The 15,728-nt window shown below is 37.0% G+C and overlaps 1 protein-coding gene across 11 annotated transcripts in view; it reads right to left on the bottom strand.

Annotated features, from left to right (window-relative positions):
* Positions 1-15,728, bottom strand: part of LOC136832781 (unconventional myosin-IXb-like) — a 210,523-nt gene that overhangs the window by 6,831 nt on the left and 187,964 nt on the right. For 10 of the 11 annotated variants that reach the window (XM_067094322.1, XM_067094328.1, XM_067094326.1 and 7 more), the window contains 4 exons: positions 10,644-10,894; positions 8,287-8,685; positions 8,002-8,124; positions 3,484-3,817 (listed from right to left, as the gene is read on the bottom strand). In XM_067094322.1, coding sequence (XP_066950423.1) covers positions 3,484-3,817; positions 8,002-8,124; positions 8,287-8,685; positions 10,644-10,894 — 1,107 coding nt within the window. Of the gene's footprint in view, positions 1-1,730; positions 1,844-3,483; positions 3,818-8,001; positions 8,125-8,286; positions 8,686-10,643; positions 10,895-15,728 lie in introns of all 11 variants that reach the window. The other variant, XR_010851314.1, reaches the window with a different exon arrangement.

Raw genomic sequence — 15,728 nt, 5'->3', positions numbered from 1 at the left:
CGGAATGCAACTCATTCATATGTAGGATAGTGCCTGTACCTTTTGTGACTTTATTTTGCAAGCAATGTATAAGTCGTCCCTCGCCATATTGCGGTTCACTCATCGCGGTCTCACTGCATCATAGATTTTTTAATTTAACACTGTATCACAGATTTTTTCTATATTGCACAATGTTGCAATATTTATTATTTTTATTTATGTGGTAAAATAAGCATTTTCTAGCCTAAAATTTTTATTTTCATGGCTAAATACATTATTTATAAAAAAAATATTTACTAATTTTCAAATATTAATATTAATGTACATAGCAAAAAATATATAGAATGCTAAATTCAAATCCCACAAAATCACAAAACAGCTTACCAATGTATATAAACACCCGAGTTCAACCTCTCTCTCAGTATACAATTTTTTAATGAAAAAAAAAACAGCAAAATTTCAATAAAACTTCATTTCACTTAGGAATAAACTATATTAATCTATTATTATCGTAATATATGTATAAAAAAAAACCACTATCCCGACATCTGTAACTGTTTTTACTGTAAGTTCGTGTTGCCATGTTTTTTCTTTCTCTGATTTACTGAACCGTGCTTCAGTACAAGTTTAGTAGTTGACTATGATTATCACATATATAACAGTGCACAGTTAATATTGTATCATTGCTGATGTTTATCTCTAATCACCGTAAAAATATTTAAAATCCGAATTTCATATCTAAGCAACTCATGGTTACTGTATATTCTCTCATCCCCAGTTTGTCAAGTCAAAGACTTAGTCTCGTCCCAAGCTACTGTGATCAGACTTTGTTAGTAAACATGTTTCTCTCTCTCTTAATGAAATATGAATTACTGTATCATAAACTTTTATGTACAAAATTAAAAATAATCCCATTTAATAAATTTCTTTCTTTTAACAACTAAAAAATTATGTTCCTAATTCTTTCAGTAGTAGTGAGCAGCTTCAGTCAGCTGATTTCAGAATGAAAACATTACAAATGTGGGATGATTTTTTCACTTTTATGCATATTATGATGATAACAGATCAAAATAGTAATGCAGTATACTAAATGGATTCTACAATTGAAATAACATAATAATGTGTTTACATTAATATTAATATATGAAAATTGGTAAATCACTTGTAATATGTACTACATACACACAAATTTTTATTACTGTTGATGCTCTATTCCGTGAACTATTATGTAGGTTCAAGAGTGTAAAAAGTGTTTAAGTGCACAGGAAGTATTTATAACAGTGTGGGAAAGGTTAATAACAGTGTTGGAAAGATTTATAAGTGTGGGGAAGGTTTATAAAATGTTAAAGTATATAGGCTACGTATAGAGTAAATAATAAAATAAATACAAGGTCGCTAGTTTGCGGATTTTCGCCTATTGCAGGGGGTTCTAGATTCTAGAACCTAACCACCACAATAGACAAGGGACGACTGTAGTTATTTTTCCTCAGGTTCAAAGTTCTATATATTAATCAGGTTAAAAGTTCTAAATATTAAATACACAATATTTACATAATGAAATGTATCTGTAATGAAATGTACCTGTGATGCTGTACATTGTTAAATTTATGGTTAAAGTGTAATTTTATTTTATTTATTATTTTTTTTTTTCATTAAAAATTTCCCTCTGTTCATCTGGCAATCATGTGCTCAGATATTTTGAGATACTTGGTTAAATAAAGTGTAACTGCATGCATAAATATATAATGTACCTGTATTTCAGAATAAGTGATCACACTACTGAAAATCACCGAGTCATGTGCATAAAACCTGATCCTTACATTTTATATTACAGTGATTCTGTTGCATTGTGTTACCATGTGCTCTGAAATGATAAGATCTGTAGTTAAGAGAAGTGTAATTGCACTGTATGTGTACTACAGAATATGAATCATAATTAAATGCAAGTACTGTACTATAAAAACAATTGGTTTGTAAAGTGGCTGCACCATGCTTCTTTGTTTCTTTATGCATGCACAGGCTCTGAAATTCTAAGATTTGTGGCTAAAAGAAATGAAACTGCCTCAGTTTATCACACTCACACCCCATGAGTTTGAGACATATCCACAGTCACCACATTCTACTGGGGCCTCACTGTTTCCTACACACAATTTATGGTACATCTCTAATACGGTTTGGTACTCTCAGTGACATGCAATGTATTTAATACACTGTTATTTATATTTTGTTATCTTTAAGGTAAGATTTAGTGCCGTATGTAATAATTTTTCTGGTCTGTATGTGAGCATTTATACAAATAAGACCATCATGTTAGGAAACACTACATATGCTGTGGTGGCTTCTCCTTCTCTCTGGTACAGCATTTTAAATGACATTTATTAATGTAGTGCACATTACTGAATTTACTACTATAACATATTGTTACATAAACATATTTTTCAGTCTGTCCACGGGCGTATGTCTATGTGCACATACAGTACAAGAATCATGTTATGAAACACTATGCACATACTGTGGTGTCTCTCCCTGATGCAGTATTTTTATTAACAATGTCATACACTATTGTACTATATACAGTAATGTAGTGTTACATAAAAGTATCTTTCAGTCTGTGTATGTGTGCATTGTATGCATACAATACAGTAATGTAGCAGTGTTACATACAAATATCTTTGTCTGTGTGTGTGTGCACTGTATGCATACACATGTGCTTTGCTTTGAGATAAATTACCACCTATTTTGTGTGAGCAGATCTCTCTCTCTCTCTCTCTCTCTCTCTCTCTCTCTCTGACAAAAATAAAAATTCTTTAACAGAAAAAAGGAGAGCAAACATACAGTAGGTGCATAGTTTGCCTCAGTGCATGTCATACTAAGTCTGTCTACATAAATATATGTATGCCTCACTACTTACATTACGTACAATTTATACCGTAATGCACTGAATATCCATAAACTCAACGAGAGGGTGGGGGCACAGAAAGTGTGAAGTGTTTGGTACTTATGTTAATACTGACAAAAATATATTTATGGTCTTTTTTTTATATTGTATGATACTTTGTATTTTTCATTATCTTATATTTGTACACCCAATAAGTAGGTAGAACTACTGTAATCAATTGCATTTTTTATGCCAAACTGTACAGTGCTATAAGCATTTTTAGAAAGCAATTAATTTTACCGAGATTTCTCTGAAATTGAATGAGTCAATTAATTTATTAAACTGAGTGAAAATGACAAAATACCACTTAGGATAAGTTATTAATTACTTTGTATGGATCTGCAGAACACAATAAATTAGCAAGTTTCTCCAGGGTATTGTATTTTGCCCAGTACAGCCAATCTTAGTTACTTAACTGATGTAATACTTACGAGGAGAGGCACACTCTCCAGCTGTCCATTAAGCTAAGATGCCACTATAGGCTTTTTATGAAGATAAAAACTAAAGAAAAATTAAATCACTTGAAGCTAATGTCATCTCAGTCTAAACTTTTTACTTTTGCTCACCTGAGACAGGATAATCTTCAAACTCTTCACCAACGCTGCTTTCTTTCCTTTCTCTCGGAGGTCTACTATATGGAGTAGCTGGGGTTCCTGGAATATCCTCATATGAACCTGCCCTTGACATGTCAGTAGATAGCAAGTCATCTTCAGATTCACTCCCTCTAACAAGGGCTGGAACCTGCAATTCTAGACGATGTCGAGTGTCCTGCAGTGTGGACAGCTTTTCTTCTAAATCAAATTCACTGGGTTCTGTAAGAGATGTTCGCAGAGCAGCTGATGGCCGAGGTAGAGATGACGCACACCCTTCAGCAAGCCCCATGTTATGATAAATTGATTGCTGAAACAAAATTATAAATTACACCACATTACACCAAAAACTGTTTTTAAAATAAAACTTTTTATACAAACCCATCCATCATAATACAGCCTTTCACTGTGCAGAACACATCCAGGTGCATAAAGCCTAAGGTTCAAGTAGAGAAAAAAACCATTGAGCATCCTCACAAGAATTCCCCAATCTTGACTGGAACCTCCCACTTTTTCAGTTGTGCCACACTCCAACTGAGAGGAAGGAGGTGGGAGGAGAGCCCTGGCATTCATGGTGAATGAGTTTGTATTAAAAACTTGTTTTATTATAAATATTTGTTGATAAAGCCCTGTAATCATACAACAGACTGGACTGCCAGTAATTCATTATCAAATCCAGGGCAGGAAATTAGCATGAGAGGATAGAATTCCCAATTAGTGGTTCCACAAAGCATGGTCAATAATGGAAAGAAAACCACTATTACCAACACTCACCAGGCACTGAACATAATGATACAGTTACTCTGGGTAAAAAAACATTTTTGTCTGAGAATGAAATTATGAGAATGAGGAGAATAAATCATCCATACCCAAAAGAAGACAGTCTGTTGAGACAATAGGGCCCAACAAATAAACAAACAGTCTCATGGGTGCATCCTGAAGATAACACTTAGAAGCGTTCTGAGAATGCCAACTACCCAGTCTATGGCTGGCAAGCAATATCCAAGTCATACCGACGGCCCTGAATTCATGGGCCTTGATCCAGAGGAGGCAGTCTTCTTTGGAAAACAAAGAATAACCCGGGATGATATATATCACCCAGACAGAATGAAGCTGATGACTATGCATGAAAGAACAGGGAAAGGAGAACAGAATGACTCTATGCACTGTAGGTAGGGACCAGACACCTCAAACACTGAAGATTATCTTCCTCAGAAGAATACTGAATAGCAGGGATGGTGATGGCCCAAACAGGTGAAGGAAAGACTGGCTGAGAACCAATGACTGGAGTGTGAGACATCACCAGAAAGAGCATGAAACTCACCAACACACTTAAAGAAGGCTAAGACAGTCAAAAAACACCATTTTGAGCATAAAGGTGTGGAGATATTTCTGACAAAGGCTCATAGGCCAAGTGGTAAAGCTACACAAGACCAAGACAAACCCAACTTGGAGACTTCACAAGGATTTAAGGAATAGATGTAATGAAACAATGAAAAAGACTGGAAAGATTAGTTTCTAAAATCTTTACCATACTAAATAAAGAATGATGACAAAGCAGTGTGATATCCCCTGACAACTGGGAGAGCAAGTTTCTCATCATTCTTTAAATGAAGACAGTGTGCTAGGACTGGAACAAAGGTTTTGAGAAGTTTGGAACACTGCTCATTACACCAAGCCATGTACCTTACCCACTTGGCTTGGTAAAGGGGCATGTTGAGGACCAACAGGAGTTGGTAATAGCTGATACACTTATCTCCCAAAATCCTCTCTCCCCTGAGTCTGTTAGATAACTGCCATGAATAAAGATATGTTGACTGATGGTGTTGATGATTCCTGAGAAAGTGACCAATCAACACCTACCAGGCCTTGACACTGGCAAAGCTGTTCAAGGAACTTGGCCATGGTCTTGATAATGTAACATACACCCTCCTCTGATGAACAGACCATTTGTCACTTTTATCCACTTTTTTTTTTTAAAGTATACCTTAGTTTTACCAGACCACTGAGCTGATTAACAGCTCTCCTAGGGCTAGCCTGAAGGATTAGACTTATTTTACGTGGCTAAGAACCACCTACAGCTTATTGTGGAATCCGAACCACATTATAGCAAGAAATGAATTTCTATCACCAGAAATAAATTCCTCTAACTCTTCATCAGCCAGCCGGGGAATCGAACTTCGGCCCAGCGAGTGCCAGTCCACAGCATGAGCTTTTGAGCTAAGGGAGACAGACAAGTCTGACTTCTCCCAGTTGACCTGCATACCCACAGACTAAAAAAAGGTCCACAGAAACCTATATATGAACCTGCAGCTCATGCATGGAAGAAAACTACCTTAACATATCATCTAGGTAATGCTGAAGACAAATCCAGGTTGTGGATAGGAGGCCACAGGGTCTAACATTCCAGTAAAGACCTGAGGGCAGTACACAAACCAAAGCAAAGAACAATTAGTTGGAATGCAAAAATATACATCCCTAGGTCAAGGAAGAGGCAACTGTAAAATCCCAGCAAGTCCTGCAAAGGTCAATCAACAACACCCTTCTGCAGCATAGCAGATATTTTGTTGTTAAGGACCTGTCTCTTCTTGAGACTGAGAGTGTGGGTGTTCAAGGACATTGGAGGAGACAGGTGGTAACTGAACTGCAGAACCTCCAGAACCCATAGATCTGTTCTAATTGACAATCAGGCCTTCAAATGGCCTTGATGTCAGCCCTAACCAAGAGAAACTTTGACACTTCATCTGCAAGTGCATTATGTGAAAAGTTCGAAGAAAGTTTTCCCCAGCCCTCCTGATACCCAATGACAACCTAGAACTTCAAGGCTGTGAGACTGGATGATGCTGCCAGCTAGCAAAAGCAGGAGGCCTCTGGGTGACAAAGAAATACTGCTATAGTTATGGGGAAGAGCACTAATGCTAACCTTATGAAGAGCACTGTTGAAGCAAAGTCTGGGCAGATCATAAGAAGTCCCTCTCCATCAAAGCACTGCTGAGCAAACAAAAACATGTATGTGCATTACATACTCATGCTCAATCTGGATGATAAGTCTTAGCTGTATTCTCTGCAAAAGGCAGCCCTAAAGACCCCAAGGGACTGTCCACACTGAGAACCCATTTTTGCCAGTTTAATACTGTCAAAGTGTTGTGGCAGAAATGCTCTCAAGAGTACATTTCAGTGGCCAACCACCTGGCAGAGCAAGGACAGGAGGCCAATGCCTCCGTGGCAATAGACTCGACTACTAACAAAAGGAAGCAGGGTTGTGAGGAGCAACCTTTAACATGGTAAAACTTCTGGTCTAGAAGGGGGCAAGGGGTGTCTTAAGCTTGTGGACCAATCATAGCTGTGACTAGAGCCATGGCCAGCCATCTGCATCATCATGTCCTTATGAATGGAATCCAAGAACTTGGCTAAGGGTAGTTCAAATCTTAAGGGTGATATGGCATTTGCCAGAATGAAGAGCAGCTGCCAGGGATGATTCAGGCTGGTCTATCTTGAACATATTGTTGACCCAGATAGGGATCTTGACAATGAAGCCCCATTTTGCAAAGCACACATCTTCAGGGCTCAGAATATGCAGCAGAAAGCCTTCTTTGGGGAAAAAGGCAAGGTGTAAATGGAGGTAGAGTAGCACACCTAAGGGCACTTACACAACTCCAGGTCACAAGCGGCAAGCCAAGAGCTACTAATAAAAACTGAATGACTGGGGAAGAAGGATGCCAAAGGATGGGGTGGCTGGAGACTTGGTACTTGAATTTCATCACTTCTTGTGACACAAAAACCCTTTACAATTCCTATGAGAATCAAAGGCTCAGGTAAGGAAAGGATCCTGCTACAAGGCTTCAGGATACCCCCAGCAACATCTGAGGTTGATCGACTTTACAAGCTGAAGAAATGCTGGACAGTTCTGTCAGTGAGCTGGAAGTTGGAGGAACCAAATCAAGAGAGACCAAAGGTCCTTGAAGTGTGGGGACAGTCAAGTCTGCAGGCATCGTGGGAGCAGTTGAAGCCACACATATCTTTAGCAGCTGGGAGAACCCTTAAAATATGAGAGAATGAAACAATGAAAAAGAGTAAAAGGAGATTCAGAACTGAACCAGGTGAATCTATTTTCCCTTAGTTCGAGAGGCCCTCTCACTCGTAACAGCTTAAATAAAACATTCTATACTGAAGACAGGTGACTTTTATAAGGCAATCTCATTGAGAAAGTAACTGTGCAGATCTTGGGAAGAACAGTCTACATCCGACACTGTTGGAGCCGCACATAAGAATACGCAATGTTAATTGACCAAGCCCATTCAATACTGAATACAGCTAATTATGATTAATGGTTTTTGTGTAACAAACAAAAATACAAGTATAACTGTCTACTCTTGAACAGAAAATTTCACAATTTATTCAAAAGAATGGAGGACACAGAAAATTTCACAATTTATTCAAAAGAATGGAGGACATTATTCCTAAGTAAAAAACAACAAAAGAATAAATACTTACCTTTGAAGATCGAAGTGTATCTAAACGAACACCAGCTGACACAATTTCAGAGTCAACAGTGTCTATATCTTGAAGAGTCATTCTCACTTGCTTCAACTGCCGTGATATAATGACCTCTACAACCTAAAAAGTAATATTTCAACATTCACAAAAATGAGAAATTTTCTTACAATGGCAACTGACATTATTAATTTCTTATTTAGCAAAGAAAATACTCTTTTGTAGATATACAAAAATTACAAGCCATAAATATTCAATGATAAACAGAAAATAAATTTTAATTACCGAAGTTTGCTTAGCAATGTCACTCAAGGAGTCCTGAACAGTCTGAGAACGCTGACTTCTTAATATGCAAGGTGCAAATATTATTGCAAGAGCATTACAATTCATTCGATTGTAAGCTTCATGTTGCGCAACCCGCACCATATGAAATACCAGTCTTTCCAGTAGGTCAAAATTTATCTTTGGTAAGCCTTTAATAATATTATACGTAGTCTGGAGCTGATCATCTGGATCCTGAAGCTCTGTAGCATTAATTAGGGGATCATAAAACTCATATGTGAGCAAAGGTTCTGGTAATTCTCTAAAAAACGATTTCAATATTGTAGCAAGAACATGAACAGGAGTGTCTGTAAACTTTATGTTTTCAGGATCCCGCTCTATATGGGCTTTCACTGCACGGACCTGAAAAAGAAAACCAAAATATGTATCTCCAATTAAAACACTGTCACTCTTAGCATGCATGGTTACCTCAAAATTATTGTGCCTCGTTCGAATTTCAAAAACTGAAACCCCATATTCCTAAAGCTGCACACCGTAGCCAGTACTTAATGTTTTTGCACTGCCCCTTTAGGGCCAAGCTGCATTGCTTTCTGCTTTTTCCTACTAAAACATTGCCTTTGACCTTTTCTCAATTAGTTGGTCAACTGCCTCTTTCTATTCTCATTTAAGATCATATTCATTGGATGTGCTGTATGAGAGCCTAGTAATGCCAGTCACTAATCTTATTTACAGTAATTACTTTATGATGATTCACTACCATTATCTGAACAAGACTCACTTGGGGTTTGATCCTAAGGGAGAATTGAAATGAAACATGGTTATGTCAAAGAAATCACATTACAAAAGATAAAGAGGAACAATAAAAAGCACAAGAAAAATCAATGCCACTGGGATCTAAGGAAAGCTGTATGGAACATTTAGCACAGTTTATTGTGTACCACACAATGAGCAGAAAACCCCTGAAGGGTATAATAATGTTATAATAATAATTGCCCAAGAATATTACAAGCATATTCCTGGAATGCCAAATAAAATGGATAACACTTGGCTTTTACTGTACTGGAAAAATATTTCTGTATTCAATATTCATTACAATATTTTTCAAACCTTAATGTTGTAAAATAGCCATTTACTGAATGAGTGATATACCTAGCTGTACCTGTATGCCAATACTCTCCTTGGTTACCAACAAAATAGATGGCAATTGCGGATTACCTGATGGATTGTATTTCCTTCTTGGTAATTCTGAATTCATAACTTCCTATTGCTCTCCTACAAAGTAAAAAAATTGCTAAAACTTGTGACAAACTGTAATCCCCTATTATTTGCTTTTTCAAAATTTACACTTGGCAAAATAAAAGAATGTTAACATTACCTTCATTTAAACACTGGAAGTGTAAAAGTAACACAGTTACTGCATATAAACTAAGCGCATAATCTTTAATGCACTTTGCATGGTTACAAGTCACGATGGAGAGAAAAAGAGGTTCACCACTTTTGATTTGTAAAGATTTATTGGGGGGGGGGATATGAATACTCCAATGCAGATTCAAGGCTGTTAATTATGAACTGGATCTAGGCTTTTTTATGCCATGTCTAAAGATAACCACATATTTGGCTTCAATAATAAAATACAGTGCAAATGCATTGCGCAATACCATCACGGTTGATTTGTGGTTAGTTTATTATCAGATATAAAGCATTTTTACCATCAGCTTTTAGGTATGCAATATGTACTTTCCAGTTTAAGTGTGTATCATAGATTAAACCTTAGAATTTCACAGTTATCAGCTTTTTTCTTACTTAAGAGTTCAATGGCATAATTTTTTTTCATCTTGGTATCTTTTCAACCAATACCTACTTTTGTTTTTCCCACAGAAAATTTCAAACCAATTGACAAGGTATCTTTCATTAGGGAAATATTACTGAATAGTCTGGACATGACATAGTGTAGGTTTGAGGAAACATAACACACAAGTAATTTGTAATAATATTTGATTCCTGTTTGTACCACTGTTGATCAATGAGAGTAATAATAAGCTAGAAAACTGTTGTGGGACATGATTTCCCAGTTGTTAGGTGTCAGAATATCTTTCATCTATTAACACCTGAAAAATGTGCTCTTTGAGGATTTTATGAAAAAAGTACATAGCCTCAAATCTGATTGATAGGTATTATTCCGAAAATAGTCTCTGCGAGAATGATCATATTTGCTTTAATGTCGAAGGAAATATTAATAGTTACTTGCCTGAGAAAGTGAGAGAGAGATTAGAATATGACTGTAATACATTTAGAATATGACTTGTAATACATCTGTAACAAAAGGCTCAGTACTTTGTGACATGGAATTTACAACTAACCTTTGAGGTAGCCCCTGACTTGCGGTAGAGGCCCTCAGTAAAGAGACCATGCAATTCAATAGTAGTGATGAGGCGATCTACAACTGCAGGGATTTTTTCCCCAGCACGTATTAAGTTCTCTAGAGGTACGGCGAAAACACGATTGTTGGGTGGTGGGCTGCCCGCTGGTACAACAATGGGCTTGGGACCATCATGACTACATTTAGTATCAACTTTTTTATAACATTTCTGATGACAGGTTACTTTACATCCTGTAACAAAAAACAAAATTATTAGATACAGCAACATGGTTTGTCATGTAACAAAATGAGATACATGCTCGCTATCTGTGACCTATGATACAGAGCTTACTTTCTATTTAATTTCATTGGAAAAAATTAATATTTTGTATCATGAAACATATTTTCCTTACAAAACCACCAATCATTAATAGCCTAAATTGCGGTCAAAGTCCCTGGACATGTTAATTTTGACAGCTTCAACTACTGAACTTGTAGTCCTGTAAAATGATTTAAAGTGTGCACATGCACCCTAAAGACCATTAGCAAACCTATGAACGGATAGGTTTGCTGAAAGCAAATGGGTGTTACAGACTAATACACATAAACAAAGCCACTCCAACATCTTCTAAAAACATAACAGACACCTCACGTCTCGAACTGTCGACCTAACCGCCCAGTTCTCCTCACTGCTGGGAGAAAGGGAGCTGGGGATTTGGTACAATACATGTACACATTCGTTACCGGGGTCTAAGTGATGTCAGGCAGGGCAGCCGATTGAGGCTACGGCCTACCCCACCGCCAAATCAAAGTCCTTCAAAAGAAGGCATCATGCTTACCCCATATAAAAATGGGAAAAAAGCACGTTAAAACGAAGAAGATGGATAGGCTTGTCTGAAATAATTTCAAGTTATATAAGAATTTCACTTGTTCATGGGAAACACAATCATAAATAGCTCATACTATAACTGAGGTGGAGGCTGAGCAAAGGAGTATCCTTCATAGGAGTTAACTCATATATGCAATAGGGACAGAAATCATGATCCAAGAGTCTTATATTCTTGTGGCAAGTTAGCAGCCATATGCCAAAAAGTAAACCAATAGCTCGAACTTCAAGTTAATAGCAAAATTCGAAATACAATAATGACTCTACTTTCTCAACCAGGCTGTGGATGCCCACAACCCGGATACTACGTCACGAGGATGAGATTGCATAAGGAGATGACTAAAGGGATAAAGACAAAGTGTGTATAACATCTTCCACTGCCGATAAGGTTTGACCTACTGCAATTAAAGGCCCTAACAAATATACACCCATCCCCTTAGTCACAAAGGTGGAAGAGAGCAAAGGCACAATGTTTTATCTAAGAGCCCACATTCATGGTAGCAGTTATCTAGATGTTCCATCTTGAAGGCCAGGAAAACTGATGTGGCTGTACTCTCAACTGTCACTCAAATCTGAGCGGCTGCTTCTCCTGAAACCTACTTAGCCATTATGATGTGTTCCTAATATGTTTCTTCTCTTGGTTTTGGAACAGAGCACAGACATTTTGCTTTTAAACCTCTGGTCCTCCTCAGGACACAACTAAGGACTCACAGGATATGGTACGAGGTCTTTCGAATCATTGGATGTCAGGGCCAATATGGTAAATGGAATGGTCATTCTATCCTGAGGAACACAAGCCAATGTTTTTATAACAAAGTCAGTCAGGATGTCAAATGAAAACCAAGAAAAGATCGGCCTTTAAGTGTGCATGATGTTGTCACAGAGGATGTGAAGTTTACTGACAAGTCTAAAAGAAGCAAAAGCCAGCAAGAATACCATCTTCACTGTAAGGTAATGAAGAGAGGCCTTGTGGTGGTTTATATGGGACTCTGGACAGGCTGCAAAGGACCATCTAAGTGGTTGGACCATTTTGCAAAGAATCCCTAGAGGTGGTGACTTTAATCCCTCAAAAACTCTTGAAACATACAAGAGGGCTACCCTATGGGCCTTAATGGAAGAGAATGAAAGCTGGTTCTGCAGGTGTAAATCAAGAAAAAAGGTTCACGATTATGAGAATAGAAGCTATGACAGAAATAATGGCCTTACCATGACACCAATGCATGAACTTTCCATATTATACCTGGCAGAGCTTGATGGGTGAAGACAGCATGACTGCTGAAGCAGTGATCTCTGAAACCTCTTGCCTTGGAAATCTTGCTCACCAGCCTTTGGGCATGAAGAAGTAAAGATCCTGGATTTGCATGGAATCTGTTGGAATGCAGCTGTTTCTGGAGAGTCTTCCAAAATGGTCTGCCAGCAGTTACAGAGGGGGGTCTCCGGTACCAGTCATGCTGGAAGCTCTCATCTTTGCCAGAATCTTCCTCAGAAAGCTGAATGTAGGGAAAGTTTATAAATGGAGGCTGCTCCAGCAGTGCAGCATTGTGTCAAGCTTACCAGCCTGCTGGGTTAGGTTAAGCCATACATCATACAGGGAGCTTATGGTTCAAATTCATGACTAAAAGGTCCTTACACACCTCCAGGTCCAGCGACCACTTTGAGATGAAACCTTTTCTCTTATGACGAGACTGTCTACCAAAACATTTCACTCCCAGACACAAACCTTGGAGCTACTTTAACCATGAGTACCTCTGCCCACATAAAGGTTTGTACCCCTAGGAGTTGTCTTTCAAGAGACTATAACCTTCCTTTAATGGCCTCAAAGAATGCCTGAATGGCCAGGAACACTGCCTTTAGCTTCAGAAAGTTTATATCAAACTTCTGCCTCCAATCTTGTTCCTGTTGCCTGCTCATCGAGAAAGTCTGCTTCTTATCTGTGGGAGAACATGTTCATAAAGAGAACTACTTCTGGGGCTCAAAACACCAGAACAGTTATTCTTAGACAAGCTGGGTCCTGCCACTACTCAAGATCCTGAAATATATCCATTAACTGAGTAACAGGAAACATATCTAAAAGAACCACAGCTAAGGATCTTGCATGACACACATGCAGGGATCTCATCCAGTACCTTCTGTAGACAACCAAATTTGCCAGAGAAGAGATACCCCCAGAAAGACTTCCAAAACTTGGCTGGAGGACTGAATGTAGAAGAAAGCCCTAAATGCCAGTAGTCACTTAAGGGGCAAACTATAGTTACCAAGATGCTTATCACCATTCCTAGATATGTTGCAGTAGTCCTTCAATCCAGATTAACCCTTAAACGCCTGTTGGACGTAGCAAACGTCGACTAAAATTGTCTGTTGAATGCCGAGTGGACGTAGCAAACGTCGACTACAAAAAATTTCAACCTTCGGTCAACTTTGACTCGACCGAAATGGTCGAAAAACGCAATTGTAAGCTAAAACTCTTACATTCTAGTAATATTCAATCATGTACCTTCATTTTGTTATAAATTGGAAGTCTCTAGCACAATATTTCGATTTATGGTGAATTTTTGAAAAAAACTTTTTTCTTACGCGGTAACTCGGCCGAAAATTTCAGAAATTCTTTTGTCATTTTGTCGTAATTTTTGCACTGTTCTATATTAGCCGCTACATAAAGTTTTATATATGAAAATGTGCGCAATTTCATGTACAATACAACAGAAAATAACTCATGGTTGTAGCTTTTATCAGTTTTTAAATATTTTCATATAAATCACGATAACTGCCAAAATTTCAACCTTCGGTCAACTTTGACTCGACCAAATGGTAAAAACGCAATTGTAAGCTAAAACTCTTACATTCTAGTAATATTCAATCATTTACCTTCATTTTGCAACCAATTGGAAGTCTCTAGCACAATATTTCGATTTATGGTGAATTTTTGAAAAAACTTTTTTTCTTACGTCCGCGCCAGAAATTCTTTTCACACGTTGTCGTAATGTTTGCACTGTTTTATATTAGTCGTTACATAAAGTTTTATATATGGAAATGTGTGCAATTTCATGTAGAATACAACAGAAAATAACTCATGGTTGTAGCTTTTATCAGTTTTGAAATATTTTCATATAAATCACGATAACTGCCAAAATTTCAAGCTTCGTCAACTTAACTCGACCGAAATGGTAAAAAACGCAATTATAAGCTAAAACTCTTACATTCTAGTAATATTCAATCATGTACCTTCATTTTGCAACAAACTGGAAGTCTCTAGCACAATATTTCGATTTATGATGAATTTCTGAAAAAATTTTTTTCCTTACGTCTGCGCGCGGTAACTCGGCCGAACATCTCAGAAATTCTTTCGTCATGTTGTCGTAATGTTTGCATCGTTTTACATCAGTCGTTACATAAACTTTTATATATGAAAATGTGTGCAATTTCATGTAGAATACAACAGAAATTAGCTCATGGTTGTAGCTTTTATCAGTTTTGAAATATTTTCACATAAATCACGATAACTGCCAAAATTTCAACCTTCAGTCAACTTTAACTCGACCGAAATGGTCAAAAAGGCAATTGTAAGCTAAAACTCTTACATTCTAGTAATATTCAATTGTTTACCTTCATTTTGCAATAAATTGGAAGTCTCTAGCACAATATTTCGATTTATGGTGAATTTTTAAAAAACATTTTCCTTACGTCTCATGCTGTAACTCGCTGAACATCTCAGAAATTCTTTCGTCTCGTTGTCGTAATATTTGCACCGTTTTATATTAGTCGTTACATAAAGTTTTATATGTGAAAATGTGCGCAATTTCATTTACAATACAACAAAAATAACTCATGGTTGTAGCTTTTATCAGTTTTGAAATATTTTCATATAAATCACGATAAATAGAAAAATTTGACTTTCGGTCAACTTTAACTCGACGACGAAATGGTCGAAAACTGCAATTGTAAGCTAAAACACTTACAGTCTAGTAATATTCAATCAATTAGCTTCATTTTTCAACAAACGGGAAGTCTCTAGCACAATATTTCGATTTATGGTGAATTTTTGAAAAAAAAAAAAAAAAAAATTTTTACGTCCGCATTATTACGAATTCATGCATCATTTTGTGATAATATTTTCTCTGCGTTGCTTTGATCGTTTTAAAATTTGTTATATACCAAAATCATTGCAATTTAGTGTACAATACAACTAAAAAAATTAAGTCA

This window comes from Macrobrachium rosenbergii, chromosome 50, assembly GCF_040412425.1.
Source record: "Macrobrachium rosenbergii isolate ZJJX-2024 chromosome 50, ASM4041242v1, whole genome shotgun sequence".
Lineage (NCBI taxonomy): Eukaryota > Metazoa > Arthropoda > Malacostraca > Decapoda > Palaemonidae > Macrobrachium > Macrobrachium rosenbergii.
Note: the sequence above shows the minus strand (reverse complement) of the source record. Positions and strands in the feature narration are given on the sequence as shown.